Raw genomic sequence first — 13,344 nt, 5'->3', positions numbered from 1 at the left:
TTTATTTATTTATTTATTTATTTATTTATTTATTTATTTATTTATTTTTGCTGTTGAGTTGTTTGAGCTCCTTCTTGTATTCTGGTTATATTCTCCTTATTTATCCCTTGTCAGATGGATAGCTTATAAGTATTTTCTCCCATTCTGTGGGTTGTCTCTTTGTTGATTGTTTTCTTCATTCTGCAGAAGGTTTTTAGCTTGATGTAACCTTATTTGTCTATTCTTGCTTTGGTTGCCTATGCTTTTGAGGTCTTATACAAAAAAATCTTTGTCTAGACCAATATCCTGGAGTATTTCCCCCATGTTTTATTTTAGTAATTTCCAGTTTCAGGTCTTAGATTTGAGCCTTTAATCTATTTTTATTTGATTTTTATATGATGAGAGATAGGGATCTAGATTCATTCTTTGATATGTAATTACCAGTTTTCCCAGCATCATTTATTGAAGAAACTGTCCTTTCCCCACTGTATGTTCTTGGCACCTTTGTGAAAATGAGTTGACTATAGACCAGTGCTGGGATCAGGCCACGCTGTGTTATGGCCCTGTACCACACCGAGGAGCGCGGCCAGCCCTGCTCGCAGAATTATCACCTCTTCTTCAAGAATGTAACTGGTCACTACATTTCCCCCTTTCATGATATTCCTCTGAAGGTGAACTCTAAAGCGGAAAATGGCATTCCTACGAAGAAAGCATGAAATGATGAATATGAGACTCTTTTTAATATGATTGTAGAAAACCCTCGGTGGACAAATGCTAAAATGGAGATTGCCACCAAAGAGCCACTGAATCCCATTAAACAATGTGGAAAGGATGGAAAACTACGCTATGTGGCGAATATCTTCCCTTACAAGGCTTATATATGGAACTATGGTACCCTCCCTCAGACTTGGGAAGATCCCCATGAAAAAGATAAGAGCACGAACTGCTTTGGAGATAATGATCCTATTGATGTTTGTGAAACACGCTCAGTGATTCTTTCTTGTGGAGAAGTTTTTCATGTGAAGATCCTCGGAGTCTTGGCTCTTACTGATGAAGGTGAAACAGATTGGAAATTAATTGCTATCATTGTGAATGATCCTGAAGCCTCAAAGTTACATGATGGGGTGTCACTATGTTGCCCAGAATGGTCTCGAATTCCTAGGCTCAAGCAATTCTCCCACCTCAGCCTCCCAAGTAGCTGGGATTAGGGGCATGCCGTGGCACCTAGCTCCAGGCTGAATTTGACAACAGATATTTTTAGCAACGTTTTATTGAATTCTTTCAGAACATTCAAATTAACTTCATAAAGACAAAAACTTTTTTGTATTCATAAATTCACTGGTGTATGTAATATTTAATTACCTCTCGTAATTATAATAAAAGATACACTTAGCATAAATGGTTTGGGAATAAACACACCTGATGCTTGGTAAAGCTAAAACTTAACTGATGGAAACAAAAGTGTGGGCTTCATTCTAGAATACTCTGCCAGAGGCAGCATACATAATATGTGAACATTAATCAGAATGTTCTGCAGACGTAGAGTCTTTACTAATCAGTCCAGTAAGTTGATCAAGTAGAGTTCGATTAAAAGAGCTTAATTTGTAATCAAAATTAGAAACTGAAATAGATTTAGCTTGACTACATATAGAGCTTTTCCAGATTATCCTAACTTTATTGGATTAGTTCATCTTTAAAATTCATACAAAATTAATTCCACAAGTGGGAATAAATGACTATTAGAGAATTGCCACTTTTCTTAAAATAACAAAGATTGTAAAAAATGTATCTAATCAAAGATGTCCTACAAACAGATAGTGTTGATGGTTGCACAGAATTGTAGACATACTTAATGTAACTGAATTATACACTTAAAATGCTTAACATGGCAAATTTTATGTTACAGATATTTTATCACAATAAAAGAAAACTGAAAAAAAAGGAGTTGACTATAAATGCATGACTTTATATCTGGGTTCCCTCTAGTTCTCTTTTTTTAAGAGATGGGGTCTCACTATGTTGCTGGTCTCAAACTCCAGGTTTTGAGTGATTCTCCCACCTTGGCCTCCCAATGGCTTCTCTATTCTGTTCCATTGGTCTATATGACTATTTTTATGCCAGTACTGTGCTGATTTGGTTACTATACTTTTGTAGTATGTTTTGAAATCAGGTAGTAAAGTCAGCTTTGTTTTTTGCTCAGGATTGCTTTGGCTATTCAAGATTTGTGGTTCCACATAAAGTTTAGGATTTTTTTTTTTCTGTTTCTGTGAAGAATATCATTGATATTTTGATAGGGATTATATTGAATCTGTAATTTGCTTTGGGTGGTGTTGTCACTTGAATAATATTAATTCTAATCCGTGAGCATGGAATATCTTTCCATTCTTTGGTGTCCTCTTCAATTTATTTCATCAGTGTATTAATAGTTTTTCTTATATAAATCTTTCACTTCTCTGGGGAAGTTGATTCCTAGGTGTATTTTATGTTCTTTGTAGTTATTGTAAACGAGATTGTTTTCCTGATTTCTTTTTCAGATTGTTTGCTATTGGCATATAGAAATGCTACTGATTTTTTTATGTTGATTTTGTATCCTGCAACTTGCAATCATGTCCTCTGTGAACAAGGCTAATCTGACTTTTTCGTTTCCAGTTTGGATGCCCTTTTTTTCTTTCTCTTGCCTACTTTCTCTGTCCAGGACTTCCAATACCATGTTTAGTAACAGCGGTGAAAGTAGGCATCCTTATCATGTTCCAGATCTTAGAGGAAAGGCTTTCAGTTTTTCCCAATTCAGTATGATGTTGGTTGTGGATTTGTCATGTGTGGCCATTATTATTTTGAAGTATGTTCCTTCTGTATCTAGTTTGTTGAGGATTTTTATCTTAAAGAGATGTTGGCTTTTATCATATACTTTTTTCAACATCTACTAAAATGATCACATGGTTTTTGTTCTTGGTTCTGTTAAAGTCATATATCACATTTATAGATTTGTATATGTCAAACCATCCTTGCATCGCTGAGAGGAATTTCACTTGATCATGGCAAATGATTTTTTTAATATGTTGGTGAATTCATTTTGCTAGTATTTGGTTAAGAATTTTTGCATCTACTGGCTGGGCATGGTGGCTCATGCCTGTAATCCCAGCACTTTGGGAGGCCAAGGTGGGTGAATCACTTGAGGTCAGGAGTTCAAGACCAGCCTGGCCAACATGGTGAAACCCCATCTCTACTGAAAATACGAAAAGATAGCCAGGCGTGGTGGCAAATGCCTGTAATCCCAGTTACTCTGGAGGCTGAGGCAGAAGACTAGCTTGAACCCAGGAGGCACAGATTGTGGTGAGCCAAGATCACATCACTGCCCTCCAGCCTGGGCAACAGGGCTAGACTCTGTCACAAAAAAAAAAAAAAAAAGAATTTTTTCATATATGTTCATCAGTGATATTGGCCTATAGTTTTCTTGCCTGGTTTTAGTATCAGGGTAGTGCTGGCCTCATAGAATGAGTTTGAAAGTATTGCATGGTCTTCAATTTTTTTTCAAGGCTTTAGGAGAATTTATTTGTTTATTAATTTTTTGAGTCAGGGTTTCACTCTCATTACCCAGGCTGGAGTGCAGTGCTGCAATCTTGGCTCACTGCAGCCTTAACTTCTGGGGGCTTAGATCCTCCCACCTCAGCAACCTCCTCAGTAACTGAGACTTCAGGTACACACCACCTTGCCTGGCTAGATATTAGTCCTTCTTTAAATGTTTCATAGAAATCAGCAGTGAAACCATCTGGTCGTGGACTTTTGTTTAATGGGAGGCTTCTTATTATGGCTTTGATTTAGTTACTTGTTATTGATTGGTTGAGGTTTTCTGTCTCTTTGTGGTTCAGTCTTGGTAGGTTTTATGTACCAGAGAATTTATCCATTTCTTCTTGGTTTCCAATTTGTTGGTGCATAATTGTTCATAATAGTGTCTAATGATTTTTTTTTTTTGTATTTCTGTGGTGTCAGTTTTTATGTTGCTTTTTTCATTTCTGGTTTTATTTGAGTGTTCTCTTTTCTTCTTAGTCCAGCTAAGGATTTGTCAATTTTGCTTATCTTTTCAAAAATTCAAGTTTCTGTTTCATTGATCTTTTGTGCTTTTTTTAATATCAATTTTATTTATTTCTGCTCTTACGTTTATTATTTCTTTTCTTCTACTAATATTGGGTTTGGTTTGTTCTTGTGTTTCTAATCTCTTAAGGTGCTCTTAAGTCTTTCTACTTTTTTGATGTAGGCATTTATTGCTATAAACTTCCCTCCTACTGTTGCTTTTGCTGTATCCCATAGATTTTGATATGTTGTATTTCCATTTCCATTTGTTTCAAGAAATTTAAAATTTTCCTTCTTAATTTCTTCATTGACCTCAGTTGTTGAGGAACATGTTATTTAATTTCCATGTGTTTATGTAGTTTCCAGGTTTCCTATTATTATTGATTTCTAGTTTATTTCATTGTGGTCAGGAAAAAATAGTTGGTATGATTTCTACTTTTTTGAATGTGCTGGGACTTGATTTATGGCCTAAGATATGGTCTTCTCTAAAGAATGTTCTGTATACTAATGAAAAGAAAATATATTCTGCAGCAGTTGGGTGAAATATTCTGTAAATATGAGTTAGTCTTGTTTTGTCTAGTATACAATTTAACTCCGGTGTTCCTCTGCTGATTTTCTGTCTAGATGATCTGTCCATTACTGATGGCGGGAAGCTGAGGTCCCCTTCTACTATTGTATTGTGGTCTATCTCTTGCTTTAGGTATATTAATGTCTGCTTTATATTTTTGGGTGCTCTGGTGTTGAGTGCATAGATATTTATAATTGCCTTTATCATTATATAATGATCTTCTTTGTCTTTGACTTGTAGTCTGTTTTGTCTAGTGTAAGAATAGGTAATCCTACTATCTTTTGGTTTTCACTTGCATGGAATATCTTTTTCCATCTCTTTCATTCTATGTGTGTCTGTATAGGTGATACTGGTTTCTTGTAGGCAGCATATAGCTGAGTCTTATTTCTTTATCCATTCAGCTATATATGTGTTTTAGAGCATTAAGTTTATTTACATGCAGTGTTATCATTGGTAAGTAAGGACTTACTACTGTCATTTTTCTGCTTGTTTTCTCATTGTTTGGTAACCAGCTAGCTTCCTTCCTTCCTTCCTTCCTTCCTTCCTTCCTTCCTTCCTTCCTTCCTTCCTTCCTTCAATCCTTCTTTTCTTTTTTCCATCTTCCTTTGTGGGTAAGTGATTTTCTCAGGTAATATGTTTTAATTTGTTGCTTTTTATTTTTAGTGTATCTATTACAGGTTTTTGCATTGTGGTCATCACAAGGCTTGCAAAAACATCTTGTAGATATAACAAGTTGTTTTTAAAGATAACTTATCTTAGATCACAGAAAGGAATAGAAACAATAAGCTAAAAAAACCTCTGTGTTTTAACTCCATCTCCCCTACATATTGATTTTTTTGTTACCTCAATTTGGATATATTTATACTGCCTATTTCTTAGCAGGTTGCTGTATGTGTTTTTGTTTTTTATAGATTTGTCTTTTGGGCTTCATGCTAGAGTTATGAGTGGATTGCATACCACAATTACAGTATTGGAGTATTCTGGGTATGTCTATATGCTTAATTTTACTAGTGGGTTTTATACCTTCAAATGTTTTCTATTTTTTTTTTTCAAATTGAATAACCTCCTTTAGTATTTCTTGTAAGATGGGTCTGGTGATGGTAAATTCTCTCAGCTTTTGTTTGTCTGGGAAAGCCTTTATTTTTCCTTCATAGGTGAAGGGCAGCTTTGCTGGATACAGTATTCTTGGATGGAAATTTTTTTTCTTTTAGCACTTTGAAAATTTTGTTCCACTCCCTTCTGGCCTGTTTGGTTTCCATTGATAAGTCTGTTGCCAGATGAATTGGAGATTCTTTATACGTTATTTACTTCTTTTCTTTTGCTGCTTTTGGGATCCTCTTTGTCCTTGATCTTTGAGAATGTGATTATCACACGCCTTGGGGAAGTCTTGTTTGGGTCAGATGTGTTTGTTGATCTCTGACATTCCTGTACCTGGATGTTTATTTCTTTCTCAAGTTTTGGAAAGTTTTCTGTTATTTTTTGAATAAGCTTTCTACTCCTTGCTCTTGTTTAACTCCCTCTTGAACACCAGTGATTCTTAGACTTTGTCTTTTGAGGTAATTTTCTTTATCTTGTTGACAATCTTTGTTCCTTTTTATTCTTTTTTCTTCTCTGTGTATTTTCAAATTGCCTGTTTTTGAGCTCATTTATTCTTTCTTTTGCTTGATTCATTCTCCCACTGACAGCCTCTAATGAGTTTTTCAGTTCCTCAAATATATTTCTCAGTTTGAAGATTTCTGTTTTTTTTGTTGTTGTTATTTCAGTCTCTTCATGAAATTTCTCTGATAAATTCTTGAGTTGCTTTTTTGTGTTATTTTGAAAATCACTGAGTTTCCTTAAAACTGCTATTTTGAATTCTTGTTTGGAGAGCTCACATATCACCATCTTGTTAGGGTTAGTCACTGGTTCCTTGCTTCATTTGTTTGGGGAAGTCATGGTTCCCTGTTTGCTGCTGTCACGTATGAATGTATGTCTATGTGTTTGCACTGGTAGTTATTTTAGCCTTCTCTGTCTGGCTTCTTTTGTTTTTTATTGGATATATTTGCTTAGAGATTCGTTGTAAGTTACCTGTTGAATTTCTTTCTTTTCCCATTAGGTGACTGCGTCCTTTTCACATTAGATAGTTCCTTAAGCCCAGGTTTGTCTCCGCTCTAATAAAGAATTGGAGTACTGCCCATCCCAAAAGGGGATAGTGCCAAAGGGGATATCCTAGCACTGTGGGGAGGTTAAGTAGGGATTTGTGCTCAGGGAACCTGTGGGGTGAACCTCCTACAGCATGGTGTTGCTAAACAGACACTCTGATTTGGTATCTCCTTTGGCCAACTTACCGAGTAAAGTTTCCAGAGTTGGGGATGGTAGTCCTGCCTCCCCACTTTGTCTCTGGCTGTCCCCAGGGATATTTTTTTCTTCAGGCATTCCTCATGCTTCCTGTGAGTTGAGGTAGGAGCAGGTATCCTGCCAGGGAACTCAAGATGATGGGGAAGCTGCTTATCACCTTGATTTTCCTTTTTTCCAGTGTTAAACTGAGGGTCGGGGGAGATTTTCCACGTGCTTGGTGCCAGCAGATTGGGGAGAGGGGCGTCTTGGCTATGGATGTCCCATTCTCTTAGCGTTTGCTTGGAGCTTTTTTACTTCTCTATGGCACTGAGAACTGTCTTATCCTCATATTTTCATTCTGGGATATTTGTAGTGATAATCTAAGTGCTGTAAATTTGGTTTTTGTTTTCTGTGCGGGGAATGAAGCCAGCCAGCTTGCTTCCAAGCTACCATTTTGGAACCAGAAACCTCATTGTATTATACCTTACAGTGCTCTGCTGAATTAAATTCAAATAGGAAATTTGAACAAATTTACCTCCTCAGCAACTGTCCTAAATCCCTGCTACTCAAAGTGTGGTCATTGTACCAGCAGCATTGAACTCACTTGGGAACTTGTTGAAAATGTGGAATCTCAGGCCCACCCCAGACCTACTGAATCAGAATCTGCATTTTAACAAGCTGCCCTGGAGACTGGTGTGTACCTTCATATTCAAGAAGCACTGTCCTGCAATATTCTGGTAGACTCATTTTGACAGGTGCTGCCTTTAGCTGTTCATAGTGTTATATCTTTAATTCTGTAACCCGACAGCTAATGGCTGTCTATTTTGGCAGTTATTTTAATGCCACACAATAACCTTTTCTTGGTTGAATGTTAGTTTCTCTGAATTATTGATCATGCTGACTCTATCTCAGGATGCAAGCATTTGGGCTCATTTTTTAAGTTCTAGTAGAGTCAAAGTTAGTATGCATTTCCCTCTCCACTTCTACCCTCTTATATCTCATTTCTTGCCACAAGCAGGATTCCTTTTCTCCTCAACTCTCCATCTTCATGCTTCTCAGGGATATGTAGGTCCCTAAGCACAGTCAGCATTTAGTTCAAGTGGAAAATGTTCGTATATCGTTAGGGTCATGTGCCAACTGTGTGCATGTGTATCTGGTTTATACGGATGGAATCTCAAGGTTCAAATGTTATAATCAAGCTATCTTGCAAGATAGTTTCTACACTCTTATTTCACAGTGTGTGAACTTCCTTTTTGTTTTTTGCTGACAAATGTTGATTGTGTTGTTTCAGTGGTCAGGATTGCTGTAGAGGTATGCGTGATATTCCGTTTGATTTTGTCCTCTAAGCCATAGGTAAGAATTAACTTTGTATTCTGAGCCATCACACACATGAGTTTGGTGTATTTTCCCTACTTTTTAATGAGCTTCATGTCAGCTAGTCGATTCTGTCTGGCAGAATTTCACAGTGACATGCTGTTATGCCACAGGGCCACGTAAACAAGGAGGAGATCCATGTCAGCAAATTTCTAGCTAATTCAGGGATAGTCTTTCAAGTTTCATATTGTTTAAGTTTTGACTCTTTAAAAAGTGGTCTTCAGATAACATCACATACGTCTTTAGCACCTTAGGTAGAAGGTGCTGAAAATGATTTTGTCTTTAAGGATAGCTCTGATCGCTGTGTTGTGAAATACGAGGCCATTGTACCATGGGGCATGATTTTCTCTGAGGCAGTGGCAGATGGGACTATTGGCAGTGGGACTATTTCTTGTTCCATCAAATTACCTCCGGCTGCTATATTTTTGAGTAGTCTGCCTTGGTTTTACTCTGCTGTTCCAGGCTTGGTTGCTGTCCAGTCTCACAGTAGTGTACCTTGCCTCTGGTGTATTCTGTCTCCTGAGCCCTTTGCCCTTCTACTGTGGTGCTTCTAATTTGTTGTAAATTAAAAACCTGCTAGATAATTTTGCTAGAATATATTATAATTAAGAATAGGCTCAGAGTGATGTCTTCAGAGGGTGAGCTAGGAATCATATAAGTACTTCTATGGTGCAAACTTGAATAAAACCTGTGAGCTGCCACAGCTGGTTTGGTTCGTTTTGCCTTTGGGTTATTTCACTGTTCACTCACTATCTGCTATGTGCTAGGAACATATGGAATTGAAGTAGACATACTTGTTGTTCCCATAATGTGTTCTGGGGATAGATAAAATGCAAAGCAAAGCATTACACCTATATGATATAGGTGTAAACGCTGTACTGTGGACTTCCACGAAGAAGAGTCATTATAAATTTGACCAGACTTACCAGAAGATGTAAGATTGGGTGGGAGGAAGGACACTTTAGTCATGGAGAGACAGGTAGGGTGTAAGGGAGAGGATATCCTAGGCAGAAGCAAAAGTGTGAGCAAAGGTGGTCAAATAAAGGGTGTATGGAAGGAATGGAATTTATTTGGGTGTGACTGAAGCATGAACCAACTGTGGTGGGTACCCAGAGGGAACGTCGAATTGTTATTCACACGCCTGCTGTTCATAGCATGTAGCTCCTAGAAGGTGGGTAGATGTCTCTGCTTATATTGTGTGAAAATTAAAGAAGCACATGTATGTCTTCCAACGTGGAAGAAAAAGACCTCATTGGAAGATTTTCTCATCGGGGCGCCATTTTACAAACTAAAGCTCTTTAGGAGAAGATGCACAGCAATTTCCTTGTTCTGAGTTTTGATACTTTTTTTAAAAACCATTTGTAAAGCTTTCGAAACTTCTTGTCTTGTTCTTGTGTTTTAGAGTTTACATCTATAACTGATAGTATTGTTTTTCTTTGCACTTACAGTACGGCCAAGTACAGCGTGTTGACATTTCTACCTCGATTCTTGTATGAGCAGATTAGAAGAGCTGCTAATGCCTTCTTTCTCTTCATTGCCTTATTACAGGTAATGGTTTTTTTTAACAGTTCCTTGGAATTCGCAACCTTAATTAAGTGTAAAATGAGATTTTGCTAAAAGGTTCCTTAACTGCTAAAGTGTTATCATCTTGGAATATAGTTTGTTTCCCTCCTCCGGTCATTGTTTGATAGAGTGAACAAGCCTGACTGTGTATACAGGGAGATTTCTTTTGGTATGGCCTCAAGGATGATTGCAGTGACTGAAAGAGCCATTGAAAAGTGGCCTCAGGGCCATACTTTTAAGCCTTTTTCTGTTCCAAACACATAACAAATGTTGGATAAAATTTTTAAAAATATGTAAAATACATAGCTGGTTTTTAAAGTAAGGTAATTATTTTTGAGTAACAGAAATGGAACAGAACTGCAAAAGTGTGAACTGTGCGTGACTGCCATAATTTTCTTCTCATGGAGAGGATTTTTATGTGCCAACTTCCTACTTGTGGTCTCTTATCTTCCAGCAAATTCCAGATGTATCTCCAACAGGAAGATATACCACCCTGGTGCCATTGATCATTATTTTAACAATTGCAGGCATCAAAGAGATTGTAGAAGATTTTGTAAGTTTTTGCTTTTGGATAATAAAATCATTGTATGCAGTAGATCATAACTTATGTGTTGCCTCGGGTGATATATTTAAGGCAGAAAATTGGGCTATAGCTTAACCAGCCTTTTTAGACGCCTGATGATATTTTTGGGGGGAGGGAATGTATACTCAGAGTGTCCTAAATACCTGTACAGTGACACTAAACAGTTCAAACTTTGTTTTCAAATATTAGGTCTCTGGAGCCCCATTGATTTTTATCACTGATGTTCCTTATAGCCTGCTTTAGAGCTTGCTAATTTGGGCAGCAAATGAAGGATTGCTGTGCTGTCTAGGCTGGCAGCATTGTCTCGCTCTGCCTGAGGCAACTTTACAAGAATCTTCTCCCTCACAATCATCCTAGTGTAGCTCCAAGTTCATTGGCTACAACAACTATGTTCCTTTTCTCTCTCTTTCTTACTCTGTCTCCCCCTATATATTTGTGTGTGTGTGTGTGTGTACATATATATATACGTATACACACACAAAAACCATATATATATATATATGTTTGTGTGTGCTGTCTCTCTGTCTCTGGATCTTCGTCTCCTCCCTTGCACACACATACACACACCTTGCTTTCACAAGCATATATGCATCTTTCTGAGAATAGGTATGTAAGTAAACATAATACAGGCTAAGCATCCCTAAATCCAAAAACCCCAAATCTGAAATGCTTCAAAATCCAAAACTTTTTGCATGCTGACATGATGCCACAAGTGGGAAACTCGGCACCTGACCTCATGTGATGGCTGCACTAAATTATTATGAACACTGTATGAAGGCTATGTGTATAAAGTGAATATGAAACATAAATCAGTTTCATGTTTAGACTTGGGTCCCATCCCGGAGATACTACCTCATTGGGTATATGCACATACTCCAAGATCTGAAACAATCTGAAATATGAAACACTTCGGGTCCCGAGCATGTCAGATAAGGGGTCCTCAACCTGTACGCATTGAAGCAACGTTACTTTATCAATAAAATGAAGTTGGCTGTTTGTTGCTGGGTTTGTCATACTGAATAATCGTTTTAGTCTGATCTAAAGCAAGGAGTGAAAAGTTTTGTACTTCAAAGTGCTAGAACCACAATAAAATAATTGAAACTAGAGGAGACCACTTCTAAACTTGGGCAGTGCTGATAGATCACAAAATTGTCGAATTGGATTTTATAGCATGAGCATTGTTGGCAGTTAGTTTCCTTGTCCCCTGTAATTTCCTGATTGTTTTGTTTGCTATTTCAATTATTCATGTGGAACTTTTGTTAGAACTATTTTTTTCTCTTTCTGTAACAGAAGCGACACAAGGCAGACAATGCAGTTAACAAAAAGAAAACCATAGGTAAGATCCCAGGCTGAATCACTTTTTCCACTGGAAATCTTAAGAATAAGGCCTGCATTTAAGGAATTTTAAATAAGTAGTGAATGGTATTGAGATAAATTGGGAAGATGATCTATAAAATATTTAAAAGAAATAGTAAAATAACAAACAAACTGAACATGATTTTAGTCCTAATAATTAAGATTTGAACAGCATTTGTGTATTTTAGAATGTTAGAAAAGGTTGTAATTTTCAGGAACTAGACAGTTTTTATGTCCATAAAAAGCCTAAGCATTCATGTCCTTCATTTATAATCTCTCCTTACTTCCGTCTTCTACTTCTTATTGTTTTATTTCTACAACATCAGTTTTTCGTTTGTTTAATTTTTTGAGACAGGGTCTCACTCCTGTTCCCCAGGCTGGAGTGCAGTGGTGTGATCATGGTACCCTGTAGCTTTGACCTCCCATGCTCAGGTGATCCTCCCACCTCAGCCTCCTGAGTAGCTGGGACTACAGGCATGCACCACCACCCCCGACTAATTTTTGTATTTTTGGTAGAGATGAGTTTCACCATGTTGCCCAGGCTAGTCTCAAACATCTCGGCTCAACCTATCTGCCTGCCTTGTCTTCCCAAAGTGTTAGGATTACAGGTATGAGCCACCGTGCCCAGCTCCTTAGTTTTTTTTTAAATTGTGGAACAACAGGCCTTTTTTTTTTCCCTTCTGGGCTGAAAATAAGTAGATTTAACTTACATACATAAACATTGATGTGTATGCATTATAATGTATATATATTACAGAGGTACATACACTGGTGTTCCATTTTGAGTGGAGGTGCTGATGTTATGCCATCATGGCTAAAGATAGGGTATGTTAGAATTAATAAATAGAATTCTAAAAGAAGGCTTTTGGATTTTAGGAAACTGATTCAATTTATTACCAGTATTAACCAATATTTTATTTCTCTTTTTCAGTGTTAAGAAATGGTATGTGGCATACCATTATGTGGAAAGAGGTAAAAACTAATTTTAAAAATGTACCAGTACTATTGGTTTGAAGACGTATAATGAATGGCTGGTCTTGATTGCAGTATAAAGTTTGTGTTAAGACATGGTAGAGTTTTCCGTGAGGTCTGCTGAGACCTGAGGCGTGTTTACTCTGTCCCCTGCCCCTTCTAGTACGGGCCCAATGTGTCACTTCAAGCTATGAACTTGATTGCTCCTGATTGGCATTTCTGAAATCTCAAAGTATTTTCTAGTTTCTAAATCCAATTTGAGAAACATTTTCCCTGGTCCTCTGTTGTCTTAATCTAAGTTAAAGTTTATTTTTGTTTTTAGCATTTGTGATTCTCACTTCTAACATTTTTGGGTGGAAAGGTCATTAACTACAGAATGGTGGAATGGGGGTAAGAACCCCCCCGTTTCCGTTCTAGCACAGCGGTTAGCTGCTCTTAATAATAGCAAGGAAAGCTTTGCCTCCACGTCCCCGGACGTATGAGGTTTAGAGGCTTGAAGAAGGGTGTGGTTTTTTGGTTGTTTATGGTGATGAGTAGAAAATTTAGAAGAAATCTGCCATAC

The 13,344-nt window shown here is 37.3% G+C and overlaps 1 protein-coding gene and 1 pseudogene across 2 annotated transcripts in view; both read left to right on the top strand.

Annotated features, from left to right (window-relative positions):
* The window catches only part of ATP8A2 (ATPase phospholipid transporting 8A2), a 678,655-nt gene that overhangs the window by 157,010 nt on the left and 508,301 nt on the right, over window positions 1-13,344 (top strand). For both annotated transcript variants that reach the window (XM_023190282.3, XM_023190283.2), the window contains exons 3-6: window positions 9,757-9,856; window positions 10,326-10,424; window positions 11,745-11,790; window positions 12,742-12,782. In XM_023190282.3, the coding sequence (XP_023046050.2) occupies window positions 9,757-9,856; window positions 10,326-10,424; window positions 11,745-11,790; window positions 12,742-12,782 (286 nt within the window). The remainder of the gene's footprint in view (window positions 1-9,756; window positions 9,857-10,325; window positions 10,425-11,744; window positions 11,791-12,741; window positions 12,783-13,344) is intronic.
* Window positions 537-9,725, top strand: LOC111525019 (annotated as a pseudogene).

Source organism: Piliocolobus tephrosceles, chromosome X (genome assembly GCF_002776525.5).
Source record: "Piliocolobus tephrosceles isolate RC106 chromosome X, ASM277652v3, whole genome shotgun sequence".
Taxonomy (NCBI): domain Eukaryota; kingdom Metazoa; phylum Chordata; class Mammalia; order Primates; family Cercopithecidae; genus Piliocolobus; species Piliocolobus tephrosceles.
This window is presented reverse-complemented; position numbering and strand designations above follow the sequence as displayed.